Below are 16223 nucleotides of genomic sequence, written 5' to 3' on the forward strand. Positions count from 1 at the left end.
TACAGATATAATAACTTTTTATTTACGTAAGCTGAGGATGTGTATTTGGCTCAGGACTTTTTATCCATGATTTTAAAGAGACTGACTGCAAATAATATAAAAAAATAAAAAATGCAAAATTAATCAATATTTTCAAAATTGTCACAAATTTTGAAAACACTTGTATAAATCCTGCAAACTTTGTGTACCCTTAAAGGGGCATAATTTAGTTACCATATATAATGATATTTGAAAATATTAGTACTTTACCCTAAAGTTTCAACATAGACATATTCATGATGAGTGTAATTTCAAGAGGGTATCAAAAGTGATCATGGTTAGAAAAATATACATACTTTTGCTTCTGCAAAAGAAAAGTTCATTTGAAATACCCATCAAATAAAATACTAAATAAAGTCTCTCCACAGATTTTTTTTCACAGTCCAAGATAGAAAGGATGTTTATACACAGCTTATGCATTCTGTCATTTTCAAGGTAGAATCATTTTCACAAGTACAGAAGAATAAAAACCTATTACTACTCTTCAGACTGCTGGCTGTACCCACATGTGATTGTTCAGGCAAGCCAAGAGAGCAGAGCCATACAGTGATACCCAAACAAATCAGAAGAAAGGTATAGAAAATGCAGATGCACAAGAGCAAAGGAAATCACACTGGTAACATTGAGAGGAATAGTGACAAATAGGAATAGACATGAACTCTTAAGTAGCATGCAGTAATTCCTACAGGAAAAATAATCCCACCACACTCCAAGTATTAAAAGGACACTTTCATGGTGCTTTTCATAAATTTTCAGAAGTAATATTAAAGATTACTATCTACTGGAAATAGCCAGGACTTAATTTGTTTGAGTGGATACAGTTTGTTGCTGTGCTTCAGTTCATGGCAGTGTTAAACTTCAGTTGCACACACACAAAGCAGAACAACCCCAAACTTTCAAGGTTTTAAAAGGAAATGAGATAGGAATAAATTTTCAAAAACATGTGCTTTCACTACCTGAGTGCATTGCAGTAGCCAACAAAGCAAAGATTTGGTTATTACTTGTTAAAATGAATTCTGGTGTAAAGAAGGAATTCAGAAGAGCAGCATGGCACTTGCAACAGTAACTGAAATTAAAGTATAGTGACACATCAAGATCTGATATCCTTTACAGTGTCCTTTTAAGTGTCAACAGACCAGTATCTTAGCCTACAACTGAAACAGAACAGAAGCAAATCCTAATGAAATAACCAAATCAAGAATGTTACAATATTTCACAGTTATAGAGTCTATGGGACTACTGAACAGAAAAAAGCATGAAGGATAATAGCAGCATATGGTTTACAGTTTTCACTTCTCAGTTTATTAATATTAGTGGTGCACTCAGCAATGCATAAAGCAAGGAAAGAAATTCTGTCAAAACCGGCAATTATCTACCACGTCAACACTTACTTATGGTCCTTGTAAACAGCTAACTCCTTTTTGAACTTAAATTGCAAAGAAAAGAATATTTACATTATTTATATATATATATAACCACAAAACCAAAATTAAGTTAAAACCCTATCAAGGAAATTGCATTTTGAGGACAACATAATACAATATTAAATAGCACATGTCCAAAGATTTTGAAGGCATTGTGATTTTCATGCTTTCTTCCTCCAGTCATTTTACTCTGGGTTTTAATAGACTAAATACTTCATTTCAGAGTAAATAAGTGGAAATATTATAGAGCAGCTCCGGTAAAGAATAGCTCCACTACTGAAAATTGCTCGAGGTGTGGTGATCCAGGACTCTGACTTAAAGCAAAAATAAACGGCATACAAGGCCACAGCAAAGAAGTGGCCAATCAGTACCATTGGTTTAGGAGATAACCTGCATTAAAAAGAAACAGATAAAACTAGTAAATAAGCAGAATCAGAAAGAACTGAAAAAATTCCATTTTACAGATTCAGATCTCCACTCAAGATCACACACCCCCTTCTGATTTAGGTAGATCTGCTCCTCCCAACTCAACTGAAAAATACAAACTTGGTTCTCTTTGGCTGCTCCACACTCTGCATTCTCTTCTACAGCACAGCCAACGTACACTGCTATTTTCCCCTCATTTCTAGTTCTCTTTATCTACCTCTTACTCTTTGTCTTCCTTCAGAGGAATATTTTAAACAGGTTTTTCAGTTTTAGCTCTCAGTCCAAAAGGAGAGAAATATAAAAGCACACATTCTCCTGTGTTCAGAGTAGTAGGGTTTACTATGCATTCACAAGTTTCTGAAGGGTCATTGAAGCACCTTCACAGCTGGAGATTTCCCTGTTCCTTACAGCTTTTTATGAGAGGCCTCACTCAAGAACACACTCAGCTTGTCAAGTAGGAAATCTCCACCCTCTAAAAAGGAGTTGGCACTTAAAAACACAGTTTCTAATAAAGCTCCAACCCTCAGTATAATCTTGAAATCTAGGTTCATGTGGGACATCCACCTGATGGGGAGCAAAGCAGATCTCTCAGGGGCTCACAATAACCACGGCCAGCACAGTGAACTTACACTGAGAGCAATCCAACAGGACCTGCGACACATTCTCCTCCAAGTCTGAAGTAATGGAAACAGGCTTTCTTTAGCTGATGCAAGGAATCTATGAAATTAAAATTAATAAAACAAATGTAATCAACACACACTGCAACATTTTTCTGCATGCACAATACTGATATTAAATCCAGGACTTTGGTAGCAGTTCTGTTTAATTCAGCTGGACTTCAAGCTGCTTTTATTTATACAAAGGATAGTTATACAGAATATCTACATATTTTTGTATTAACTGTTTTCTTTGGAGTTTTTCTTACTCCAGACTTGCCTTCACACTGCTAAAACTCTGTCTAAAAAACTAGGCAGAGAACACAAGAAAACTTATTAAAACTCTGATTGATATATTTTTAATATAAAACAATATACATACATATATACATACACACACGGATATCCCCTTCCCAGTCATATTTATTTACCAAGTTGTAATTAATCAGAGATTAAGATATATTTACCATCTGTGGCAGCAAAAAGCTCATAAAGTGCCTGGGCAAGAACATTCACTACAAAAGAATGAGATTTTTTTCTTGACCAGTAAAATGTTCTTTTTGCCTGGAAAAAAATAAGAAAAAGAGGTACTTCTGTCAGTAAATGCAAAGGAACATTCAAAAGATTCCCACAGAGGTGAGGTGACAAGAGCCATGCTCATGGACATGCAGAAGGGATTTAGTGATATGCTGGAGTGATTCTAAACTAGGGCATTAAGGAATTTCATAAACTTGTTGAACCAGTTATGCAGACTCGCCTTAAGGTAAATATAGGGGGGAAAAGGTAGCTCCAGAGCATGTTTCTCATCCTGCAGTGGGTGTTTGGGATACAACTGAAACTTGAAGGATAATGCTCAGCTAGTTCCCTCAACTGACTGGTAATAAATAGGAAATTACAAAGTCTGAGGTGACTAGCTGCCATAAAAATATCTGCATGTGGTCAGGTAAGTCCTGAACTGTCCTGGCATTCAGGATTCCTCTAAATGCTTTTCAATTGTCAAATACACTTTTTGGATCATCTGCTTGTAGTCTACAATTATACTACCTGTAATTTAGCCAAGACAGTATGCCTAGCCCCATTAAAAGCAGTAAACAAATAAATAAGAAATATTATTATCTACTCATCAGAATTTTGGGACTAAGTATCACTGAAAAAATAAACCTTGCATGAACACTGATGGAGCAGATCCTAGGAAAGAAGGATCCCTCTAACTTACTACCCAGATTAATGCAGACAGCAAGAGGCCAGTGGAAGCTCAGATGTCTCTTGAAAGACTGGGTACACAAGCTCATTATTGTCCAAGTTCCACTCACACAAGTGTAGTGGTTCAAATCCACTACATTTAGGATCAATCTGGTTAAAAATACCCTATTAAAATGGGAATATCAGGTTATCCTAGCAAAGTATCCTGACTAGACACAGCACACCAATCTCCTTAAGTAAAACACAGCAGGTCAGTGCGCTAAGTTTTGAAACTGACAGTGCGCTAAGTTTTGAAACTGACTCTTACCACACAGCACAGCAGTTACAGACTACAGCTCCACTGGTGAATGTCTGATATCTGATTATTCTAGCCAAAGCTTTGAAAACTGCTATGCCTCACCAATAACTTACCTGTCACTGAGTTGCATAAAACTTAGCGTTGTGTCACTGAATTGCAGTGGAAGCTATCTAAAGTAAGTCTGAAATAAACAATCACCTTAAGAACATCAGAATCTTCATAAAGGTCTGGGATATCCTGGAGCAAACTTCTCCATATTTTAACATCATTTAAAATAACACTCATTCCTCCACCAGTTAGAGGATGTCTTATATTATAGGCATCTCCTAAAAGAAGAACACCTAGGTAGAAGAGAAAAAACAATAGGATACTGCACAACCATTATGGAATCTTAAATTCAAATCTTCTATTAAAAACATCAAACTTACTAAGAATTCATTCCTACCAGAAGATAAGATGTATAACAACTAGAAAATTAAAAAAAAAAAAACCAACAACAACACAAAGTATGTCTTTATTTTAAAAGACTTTATTTTTAAAAGACTTAAAAAGCTTTAAGATAATCAAACTATTTTTTCCCTATGTGTATGCATGTTCATGTGTTAAAGAACACACTATTAAAGTTAATTTCTTTAATTTTTTGTTATTTTTTTCTTAGGCTATACTTGTATAAGCTTGAGCAATGGCGTAAATTAAACTTAGAAATAAAGCAGGCACCGACTTCACATCTGGTGTCAATGTAAACATTCCTATTAAATTTTGTCCAAGGTATACAACTTCAAAATACTATTTTTTTAATAGAAGATTTATGAGACAGTTGTATTGAACAACAAATACACATCTAAGACAACAAAGTCCTACGCCTCAGAAGATGCTTATAATGCCTTTTTTCTTCCTTTTATTTCTTAATACCCACCTTTCTTGTTTACAGCTGAAGGAGGCAAGAAGCTGGCTGGCATAGTCCTTAAACGATCATTCTGAACTGCTATTAAGAATGGTTCCTTTAAATGATCTGCAACAACCAAATATTTTAGTTACAGTAGTTAGACAAAGATAATTTGTATACAATCCATTTTAATCTCTTTGAGATATCAGAGTCATAGAATGGTGTGGGTTGGAATGGGACCTTGAAGATCATGCAGAGTCAACCCCCTTGCCATGGGCAGAGACACTTCCCCTAGACCAGACTGCTCAGAGCCCCGTCCAACCTGGACTTGAACACATCCAGGGATGTGGCAGCCACAACCTGTTTTAGTGCCTCACCACCCTCACAGTAAGTAATTTGTCCCTAATATCTAATCTAAACCTACTCCCTATTTAACTCATTCCCCCTTGTCCAGTCACTGATGCCCTTGTCAATAGTTCTGCCCCATCCTGTAGATCCCTTCAGATACTGGAAGGCCATAATTAAGTCCCCCAGAGCTTATCTTTTCCAGACTGAACAAAGCCAAATCTCTCAACCTCTCCTCATAGGAGGAGCCTTCCATCCCTCTGGTCAACTTGGTGGCCTTCTCTGGACTCATTCCAACAAGTCAATGTCCTTCTTGTGCTGGGGAGCCCAGAGTTTTACATAATCCTTCTGAATTGCTGACCTCACAGCTGTGAGCTGAAGAAACATCTGTGTGTTGTGTGGTGTGGAACCAAAGAAGGGTGAATGGTTCCTGAAACAGTGACCGCACACACGGAAAAAGCCACCCAGTTTTATTAATTCAGTGAAATGTGTCTCCTTTATTTCTGACATATTTAAATGCAATAATTCTCTAGAAGTCTTTCCAGACTTACCAGGTAGTTGTGGATGAATGGTCTCAATCATGTACTCTTTTAAATTTTTTGGCATTTCCCCTCGAATATCAACAAGGACCCGAGTTTCAGTTGAAGAAATCTTATAGATTAGCACTGGACTTGTTTTAGCTAAAACAAGTTCAGCATAATTAGCTTTAAACTGTGATGCATCCTTAGAAAGGAAAGAAGGAGAAGAAAGATTGAGACTGATTAATGAAAGGGTATTAAACATCAGACATATAAAATAATTTTTTGAAACATTTTAAAATAAAATCCTGTATCATATTAAGTTTGTTATTATTCTCTTAAATGAAGAAGTGTTTTCAAAAAGGAAGTTCTGAATTTCAGTGTAGCAACAATTCTTTTGCCAATAAATTTTAATATTTACTAGAATCACTAACTTACCAATTTCATTTGAATGCCTCACCAAGATTTAATATATGACATTAAAAACTTGTAACATAATCAATGTAGTAGTTTTCAGTACGATAACTTTGTTTTCTTTTCATAAAGAAAGTGGTGAAAGGAAAAGAAATCCACTAGTATAAATATAATTACTTGGACACACCAGCTGAAGAAGAATCACAGGGCCCTGTCTAATAAGGTCTTAAAGGAGATTCCAAAAGTAGACAAACTTGGGCAGCGCTAGCTGGATTAGAAGACCCAAAAAGTACTGGAGTTCCTACCAGTCAGTGTTCCCACTCTAGTGAAAATTCTGTTCGCTTCGGCTCATTCTCCCTTTATTATTTTTGCTGTTAATGCATCAGGCAATGCAGCAAACACAGAGTGAAAGAACCAGACAGGATTTCTACCTGGATTCTCCAACCACCCAGCTACCAACCCAGATTCTCAGTCCAAAACCAGGAGACTACCTTCTCTCTTGAAGTTTGTAGGTCCTGAAGGCAAATATGTTTATAGAGGTTATGAGGTACCCCACCTTCACCAACAGCATAGTGGTTTATGTAGTATTATACATTAAAATTACCTTCAAAATGCAACCAACAAAATGGGATGAAACAGTAACTTTGCTGGACACCAAGTTTTTCCTGAATTTGGAGAAAAGTCCATCAGCTACAACTGTAAGTGCAGCATGAAGTTCCTGCAGCATAAATTAAAAATAAAGATAGGATGCCATCAATTTTGTTTCAGAACAATGAGAAGCAATGCTCAACATATGTATTAAGAAATACTGTGGGGTTTGCCTTCCTTGTATTCATACTTATCTATTTGCTACACAAGATTATCTAACAATATACTCCAGCTTTTTTAGAAAACATAGCTATGGGAACTTGGGATTAAAAAATATAATAAAGAGGAGTATTTGCTCCCTTCAGGTTGTAATGCTCTTCAGAAGAAAAAAAAAAGGATTTCAAATTAAATATGTATAAGCAGCTGAAGAAAACAAAATCAAAGTATAACAAACTGATAAGCTGTAAGCACATAGGCTCTTTAAAAGACCACACAGAGAACTCCAAGCAGTTCTGAATTTACTTAGGAACTCTAACAAATAGTACATATATGGACAAAATACAAATCTGAGTAAACTAATCAGGTTCAACCTGAAGGTCTGTACAAATTCTTAATGTTTAACACACACATTCTTCTTAAACATAAGCAAATAATTCCAAATACTAAAAAATATTTTTATGCGTTTTATGGTCATGTAACAACATTATTATATTAGGAAGCATGTAAAGGTAGGTGTTTCCTTTTACCTACAGCCTTCTCGGTGTCAATATGTTCAGTGATTGAACTTCAAATGACAATAGATTTACAACAAGCATTAGCCTTAGCTTTCAGTGATTTCATGTGCTTTGCATAAGCAGTAAAAAGTATTTATTCTTTTAAACTTTCAGTTTGTAAGTAAGGCAGAAAAAGCATACTGTGTTTCATTAGTACTCCTAGGAAATCTTTTACTATTGTATGGGCGTGTCACTGTGAGTGAGGTCCTCTATGAGGAGTTGCCACCAATATTGGAGTGAATTCATAAAATCATAGAATATTCTGAGTTGTGGGGGACTCACAAGGATCTTCAAGTCTGACTCCAGTTGGTCAAACAAACCTTAACATCTTTTGCTGTGTGAAGGGAAATTGGATAAAATCAGATGACAGTAGATATGAGTAAGGTAAAACATGTCTGTGTCTGTGCTTATAGAAGTGAGCTCCTGAGTAGAGTTACCTCTACTATGGATTCACCTCTTTCCTATGGATTCCTAGTTTGGATGATTGTAAACTCTAATTTTTCCTGCTATTAGACCAAAGTCACCTGTCCATATCAGTTTCCTGCTGTCTAATGAGTAGAACATTCATGCTATAATTCTTCCACAGTCAACACAATTAACCTTGAGTCTATTCAGTTGCCTAGTTTTGAAAAAATTTATAAGTTGACCTTTAGCATACTGGCTAATTTGGACCTCATTTAGGAGAATAAAAATCTCTGAGATAATGTGGTGGAGAATGTAAGATGGAAAGAACAGAAAAACACATATACACAACACAGCCTCTTTTCCTTATAAAAGCAGGCTAAATTTGGGGTTTTTATTCAGCTAAGAGCGTCCTAGCTGTAAAAACTCACACATAGGGAAACGTAGTAAATAGAAATGCTTAATGGAAATTCCTTATATACTAGATTTCTAAAATCAAAGGAGATCTAAGCCAGCAAATGAAACAGCTTTTTCCAGCCACAGAACTTCAGCTTTCAGAGCAAAACATTAATTTGTTTATCCCCAGTATACAGACAAGAAACTTAAGGCCTTTAGAACAACATCAAGACTTTTAGGAAAGATGCAGGCTAGAACACTGGTCACTCAGCGTTCAAATAAGTCACCCTTAAAATTACAACAATAACATCCATAAGCGTGTGAAGCTTAAAAACAGAACTCAAAATATGCGCATTCCCCTTCTACCCCTCAAACAAAATAAAAGAAAAACACCCTTCCATGTTTCTGGATGATAAAGCAAATTGAATTTGGGAAACAAATCCCAACAAACAGCCCTCTCCCTGCAAAAAATCCTCCTCTTCTCCAAACTCCCTGTCTTTCCCATACCCATGATTCAGTGGTTTATTCTCGTACAGTGGATTTCCTAATACAGTTTCATTCATATTACATGTCTGGCAAGACAGACCAAGGAACACGACTTGGCACTCACTCCTCCTCCAGCTACCTCAAGAGGGGTCAAGGATATTGTTACTTGTCTGCTCTGTTGCAGCACTTAGTTGTTAAGTGGGCTGAAATGGCACTTACCTGAGGACAGTCTAAAACCAGCTTGGTCCCCCTACAGCTTTGGCAAGGACTTTTAAAAGGCTCTCTCCTATACAGTTCTATGCCACCAGACCCATTTCTAAATGACTTAGAGATGGAAAGATGTCAGAGATCTCTGATCTTAGATATCAGAGCAGGATCTTCCAGCTACTCAGGAACTTTCCCCATCTAGTATGGAGGGGAGCATGGCATAGGCAGATTCCCATCTTTCCCATCAGAGTGCATCTACAAAACTTTATGCAACAAAGGAACTTCAAAGTCCACAAAGAAGATCACAAATTTGGTTTTCCCGGAGAATAGGCAGCATATCCAGAACTTCAGTACAGGGGCTCTACCCATACTGGTCTCTCCTAACTTCACGCAGTTTCATAGCATTTAGCCAACAGTTTAGAATTAAAATATGCCAAACTTCTCTTTCTGTCATCCAAGAAATGACATGACAGAGCTTTCACTATCAATAGGTAACTTTTTCATTTTCAGTCCCTCACTATATGGTGGAAGTGTATATGGACATGCAGACCACATAGCTGGAACACAAATCTTAGCACATTGTTCTTTTCACCAGGAACTTTTGAGAGACTTTAAACTCCAGACATATGAATAATGAAACAAATAATGAACTGTATTCTCCAGAGAAAGCAGAAGGTTCATAAGAAGTCATAACAAGAATTCCCATATTCCCAGACTGTATGCACTAGAAAATAATCTCCCTTTATTGAATCTTTTGCTTACTTGATAACTACATTCTTTCTGTACCAGTGCTCTGAAATATAAGCTTTTTAAAAATTATATATATAAAACAACCCTCAATTTTCTCAACAGTTTAACAAAGACTGTAACAGAAAGCTCTTACTTTAGTGTCACCAGTCTCTTTGTCCTTGTACTGAACACCCACAACACAGTCATCTTCCTCAAGTAACTGTAACACTGTCCCTTCGATGAATTTTGCACTGAAATGACACAGAGGGGTTAAAACAGAAGAGGATTAATGATGCCAACATTACAAGGTGCTAGATATAGATAGAAAATCAAACTTTCAATAGTGTTGTCTCTGCCAACATTGTTTATATTTCACAAAAAAAGGGTTCTTGAACACTTTCTGAAGCTGCATTAAATATCAAAAAAGTCTTGGTCATAAATTTCACTTTTTATCAAAACCTTTGATTTGATAACTGAATATTTTAAAAACCATACTGTTTATCATAAACATCCTGTCACTTCGTAGAGTCCCCAGCTGTGCCCCATAGCCCTGTGAGAGATGCTGAGAGATGCTGTTTCACACCTAATAATGGTCAGAAATCAGGGAGCTGACTGAGTCATCCCTGCTAAAAGCTAGGAATTGCTAACAGTGCAGTGAGGACTAACTCGGAGGAGAATTAAAGAGCAGAATCAGCAGCACTTAAGCCCTTAATATGAACACTAGATCAGGCACTTAATTCTCAGAGCAGTCAAAACTAACCTAACCTGCTTAGGACACATATCTAGCTTGTCACCTCAGGAATTTGGGATAGAGTTCTGGTTTCTTTATAGTTATGCTTTTGAAGTTCTGCTAACAGTTATGTTTGAGTGGAGTACCCCCTGCTTCTACCTCCCAACCAGAGTTATTTTGAGTTCAGAAATTAAATCTCTGTAAACTTATATTCTTTGTTGGGTCTGAGCTGTTAGACCTGATCACAGCACTTCAGACTCAGCAGCTCAAAACAGGACACACTGAATCTTTCACAAATATTCCATATCCAGATGGAATTCCACAACTTTAAGAAATGAGCTAAAGGTGCATGTAAGAATACAACAGCTTGCTATTTTAGCCTCTTAAAAGGAATACAAGCATCTCAATGTCTTTTTTTCCCTGCCATACAGTACAGGCATTTCAGAGCAGCTTGTGACTGGCTTAATTTGACAGGCAAGAGGCATGCTGGCTGTATCAAAATATGAATGGTTATGAGTGAGCACTCAACAGAAACCTCAACAGCAAGGGATTGCAGCAGCATGCCAGGGAATCAAGAGTCCTGTAAATCCCATCAGCTCTAAGTTTCTCTTATAGCTGTCAGTTCAGTTACCTAAGCGCTCACTTTTTCTTCTCATTCTCATCCACTATAAGTGAGTTTATAATTACATACAATTATTTTATTATTATAAACCAATGATGCCCTACCTCTTTCTGCTGGAAAAATTACTTTACTGATCTGAAATACATTCATATTGCTTAGTGCTTATAAAGAGGATATACAAATCAGTAATAGTTATCCCCTATATCTTCAAAAGCTTTGTAATAAAACCCCAAATCTCCTGGCACTATTAAGAGTTCTTGATCTTTCACTACACATAAACATGCAATTTTCTATGCCACAAATTAAGTGGCAAGCAAGAATACACAAAACAAACATTCAAGAACGTGTGGAATATGGGAAAGAATTTCATTCAAGTCACAAACATGATTTTTGCAAGTTTTTGTTTCAAAGACTGTACAGCTACTGCAATTTTTCCCAAAAGCTGAGCACTCAGATGCCCAAATTTCATTGAACCTAGAGCCTCAAGAAGGCTTTAGCTTTCAGAGCTAGTGAACACAGTTAATTAACACCATTAGTTTTAATTGTACTACAGAGCTGCTATCTTTAGTGCCACTTTTAGTAATTTGTATGATATAACAAATATGAAAGGAGAAAGCAATGTTCCAGCTCAGAATAAAGATATTAGGAAAAAATATGGTAATGCTTTATTTCCCTTGTAAAGAGACATATAGCATTATGATATTCTTGGGGAAAAAATTTAGGGGGAGGAAAAAGACAATACAAAAAAAATGCCACACAGAAAGCAGCCTCTAGAATCTATTCTATTGCAAAAAAATGTTTACTACTCATCTCTTTTAGAGACGAAAGAAAAGAGTTAAGAGAAAACACCCATTTTTTCTTTTAATTATAAAAATAAATTGTCTTCAAGATTCTGGAACTGGAAAGAGCTCTTTCTGTTTAATGCTCCTTTTTAGTTACTTTGGCTTACTTCTTGTTGTCAAAAAAGAAAGCAAAACAACATACAAATGTAAACGCTTGATTTCTATCATCACTGATAACATCAGTGGAAAAGCTACATGCTACTGCCCAGTGCAGGAGGGTTGGACTACCTGACCCTTAAAGGTCATCTCCTTCTAACCCAAACCATTCTGTGATCTAACAAATAGTGCCAGATTTGCCACTTGTGCCTTGTCTAAACAAATTCTGTGCACTGCTCTCCAAGAAGAGATCACTATTTCTGGTAAAATGCAAAACCCTACAATCAGCAGAAGAGAATCAACCCTTCCCTTGTGAATTGTTCTCTCACAGAGATGGGCAAATAATTATCTTGCCTAATATTTAAAGCCCATACTCCCTTAAAGAGTAAGTTGTCCCAAAGTGTGATACATATATATATGATGTGTATGTAACTTATGAACTTGGCTACAGAGAGCAGAATGAGTAAATACAGCTGCTCCTTTCTCTCCCTTTTGTTCATCATAGTCCTCCGTGTTGGGAAGTGGGTAAGGAATTTCATGGAAATGATGGGAACAATGCTTCTGAATCTCTGGATCCCAAGTGTGCTGCTCACAACATGACTCACTTGGGCTCCGCCATAGCTGCCCTTCGGAGACCCATGATAAACTGGCCATGATGAAAAGATCTTCCACTGGCCACACGTCCATCTTCAGATGTTGGATAAGGAATCTCAACCTCCAACTTGCTCTCTAGATCATGAATTATGTAGCCATTTACTATTTGTGAATCAATACCTTCTACTGTATCTGCAAGATAAAAGCCAATAGATGGGTTAAAACAAGTCTTTAAGAAAGCCTAATTATTTATTAAAGGCATTTCTTTAAATAGAGTCCAAATTTCTTAATCAAAATACACATGTTGAAAGAAGAATATTTTCAAAGTAGCAAACTCGAAATACACAAGCGATTTTAATTCAAATGTTAAGTGCAGATAATGCTTTTCTTAATTTGTCCTGTAGGCATGCTTTTACTACAGAGTATAGTAACTCTTGTGTTACAGATCTATTTACACTTTGAAATGTACCCACCTTCAAGACCCAAGTCTCGAAGAGCATTAAATCCTCCAGGCTGCAGCAATTCTCCAACTATCCTGTCAGGTTCTTTCAGATCCCTCTCTATCACAGTCACCTTCCTTCCATCTCTTGAAAGCACCGTGGCCAAGGAAGAACCAAGGACACCTGATCCCACAATGATAATTTCTGGATCGTATTGGGGTGACAATGTTGTATTTGGAGCGGTGTCTGTCAGATATACGTCTGAGAAGTTCACTTCTCTTTTACCCTTTAGAAAACAAAGCCAACAAAGTTACACATGCCAATGGATACATACCATAACCTTATCAAGAGGGCTGACTTTGGAGCAGCTCTACTCTGAGCCAGGGTACTGAGGGTGCATTGGTAGTTGGTAGGCATCTTGCAGTTTAGTTTTGTCCAAAATTGAATCTGCTATACTCTACAAGGCAACAAAAGCACAACAAGAAGAGAAAGGAAAAACCAACACTGCTACAAATCAAGACCCTGGCTAAAACCTGCCCTGCTGATCCAAGACAAACCACAAACAAAAGTGCCAGAGATTGAAAGTAAGAAAAGGCTGTCCCATATTCTTGTCCTATGAAGTAAGACTGATACCTTCATGCCAGTGAACCACTCCAGCATGGAGGCCTTAGCACTTTTTAATTATAAAGGTATTAGATCTACTGGAAAATGTATTTCTCTGGAAAATATACCCTTTATAAGATAACCTACCTAACTAGCTAAACAGGAACTTATGGTAATACTCAGAATGAAAAAGTGTCAGCAGAAGTAGCTGCCTGGGAAATGCTTTTAAGAAGTAGTCCTGAAATGAAAACTCATGTGACATCTAAAAGTATAAGCAAAATCACCATTCATCTACATTTAAAGCTGTTAAGAATTGACATATATTGGACTGGACATCAGTTAATACAGAAACTGGTATCTTAAATCAGCTCTGTTGTAGAACCTTCCTAACAGCACCTAATCACATACACTTCAAAGTGAAAAATAATTTTAAGGACAACTCCAGTGCAAAGCTGCAAATCATTTCTCCAGCTCTTAGATGAGAGTTCAATTCAGTCTTTCACAAATGCCTCAGCACTGCAGTGCTGACACTGGTAAAAATACAACTGTATCAGTGAAACACTAGAATTTTTAGTGGCCTAGTACCATGTTTATATCTACAATACAGCAAGAGAGTGCAAAACTAACTATCTCAATTCAGGTAACACAAGAAATTGGTAAAGGCAGGCTTGAAAAGAAAAAAAAAAAACAAAATAAAAATCAAAAACCTTTGACTTGCAGCCAAAACCAGTTTCATGTACTTCTGTGTGAGGGGTCAGTGCTCCAGAAGCACACAGTAAAGTAGCCAAATAGTGCTGACCACAGATGTACTGGATATCTATGTCCAGTTCACAGTCTCGGATGGCAGGACTCCAGCTAAGCTCCAGGCACAAGCTACAGCTCTCCACTTGTTCCACAGCAAGGCTCATGCCAGGCTCAAGGGAACAGACTGACTATCTGAGCAGGTCCTGTACCTATTGTACAAGCAATAGGCCAGCAGTTATTTTCCAGTAACTCTATCTGTAGTTGTATAAACAAATGTGTTTTATCCGTAAGTATTAGTAAGCTCATCAGAAAGTTACAAAATGGCAGAGGTTGAAAAGGGTTTCTGGACATCATGAGGTTCAAAGCCCCCATTCAAGCAGGGTCAGAGCAGACGGTCTGTTTTGGATACCTCCAAGGATGGAGACTCTTACACCTCTCTGGGAATGTGACAGTACTCAGTCACCCTGACAGTAAAGAGTGCTTCCTGAAGCTCTGGTTCAGTCTGTGCTCATCACCTCTCATCCTGTCACCAGGCACTGATGGAAAAAGCCTTGTCACAGTCTTCTTTGCACCCTCCCTTCAGGTATTTACATACAGCCTTCTGTAATCCCAGCCTCATCTCACAGGAGAGATTCTCCAGTTCTTCAGCTCTACAACAGACTGACAACTTAAGATATTTTTCTGCTACTACGATAACCTTTTACTCATCTTTCTTAAAACATATTTGCTTTAATGCTAGAAAGCCCCGGTCTACTAAAATAAGGTTCACTCTTTCTTTTGCCATCCAAAACCAACACGAAATATGACACATCAAACATCCAGCATCTAAAGACAAAGACAAAGCTCTTTTGCCTTACCAGGGCAGAGGGTCAGTGGCCAGAGAGAAGAGAAGCAGGACCTTTCACCTCACGTGCCGCGTCTGAATCCAACTTACCTTTCTGGATTTGGGTTGTTCAAGTTGTTGAGACGCCGGGGCGGGCTTGGCCCAGAAGAAGCCAACCAGAGGCAAAGCTGAGAGCACATCAGAGAGCACTCCCAGCTGCGACTTCTGCTTCTGCTGGTGCCGCTGCCTGGGCCCCCTGAAGTGGTACCTGTACGACAGCACCAAGCCGAGCGAGAAAAACACCAGCACGGAGAGCAGCACCTCCTTATTAGCGTAAGTCATGAGGTCTCCACACTTTTTATACACGTAAATGAAGGAGGCGATACCCAGAAAGGTCCACATCATGAGGGTCAATGATCTCGGCTGTTGCTCCAAAGCTTCGCCGCAGATGGATGCTGCTGAAAATAGGGTTTTGCGGAAGAGATGAAAAAATCTATCTACAGCAAAGGGACGATTTCCTTTTCACTGGAAGGTGGGGAGATTCCAATGGAAAAATAAGGAGCCCCAGAAGAGGAACAAGCCCCACCTCACCAGGCTGCCACAAGAGCTTGGACAGAGGTTCCGAACCGGAAAAAAACCAATATACAAAATGTCTTCTCAAGAGTCCCCTCCCGGACACGCGAGTCCTGTGTCCCCGCCCCCGGTCACCCCTCCGCCGTGCCCAGCCCCGCTCGGTGCCGGGACTCTCCGCTGGCGGCGGCGATGCTGCTGGAGCCCTCACGGCCGGGACGAGGCAGCGGCGCCGGCGCGGGGCGGGAGTAGGACGGTGCACGCCCAGGGGGGTGCGGCTGTGCTCTGCTCTACCTGTCCGCACCGCGGCACCCCGCAGCCGCCTCACGGAGGGAAGATGCGGTGCCACTGCCTCCCTCCTTGACCCGG

At 38.4% G+C, this 16223-nt stretch overlaps 1 protein-coding gene across 1 annotated transcript; it reads right to left on the minus strand.

Annotated features, from left to right (window-relative positions):
• Nucleotides 1-16223, minus strand: SQLE (squalene epoxidase). Its single transcript, XM_021542340.3, has 12 exons — nt 16149-16223; nt 15396-15739; nt 13148-13400; nt 12686-12866; nt 9945-10041; nt 6814-6927; nt 5829-6000; nt 4963-5058; nt 4245-4387; nt 3013-3109; nt 2519-2606; nt 1-1853 (listed from the first exon to the last, which is right to left on the minus strand). Exons 2-12 carry the CDS (start codon nt 15687-15689, stop codon nt 1661-1663), a joined length of 1728 nt encoding a protein of 575 aa, XP_021398015.2. The 5' UTR covers nt 15690-15739; nt 16149-16223; the 3' UTR covers nt 1-1660.

This window comes from Lonchura striata, chromosome 1, assembly GCF_046129695.1.
Source record: "Lonchura striata isolate bLonStr1 chromosome 1, bLonStr1.mat, whole genome shotgun sequence".
NCBI classification, from domain to species: Eukaryota; Metazoa; Chordata; class Aves; order Passeriformes; family Estrildidae; genus Lonchura; species Lonchura striata.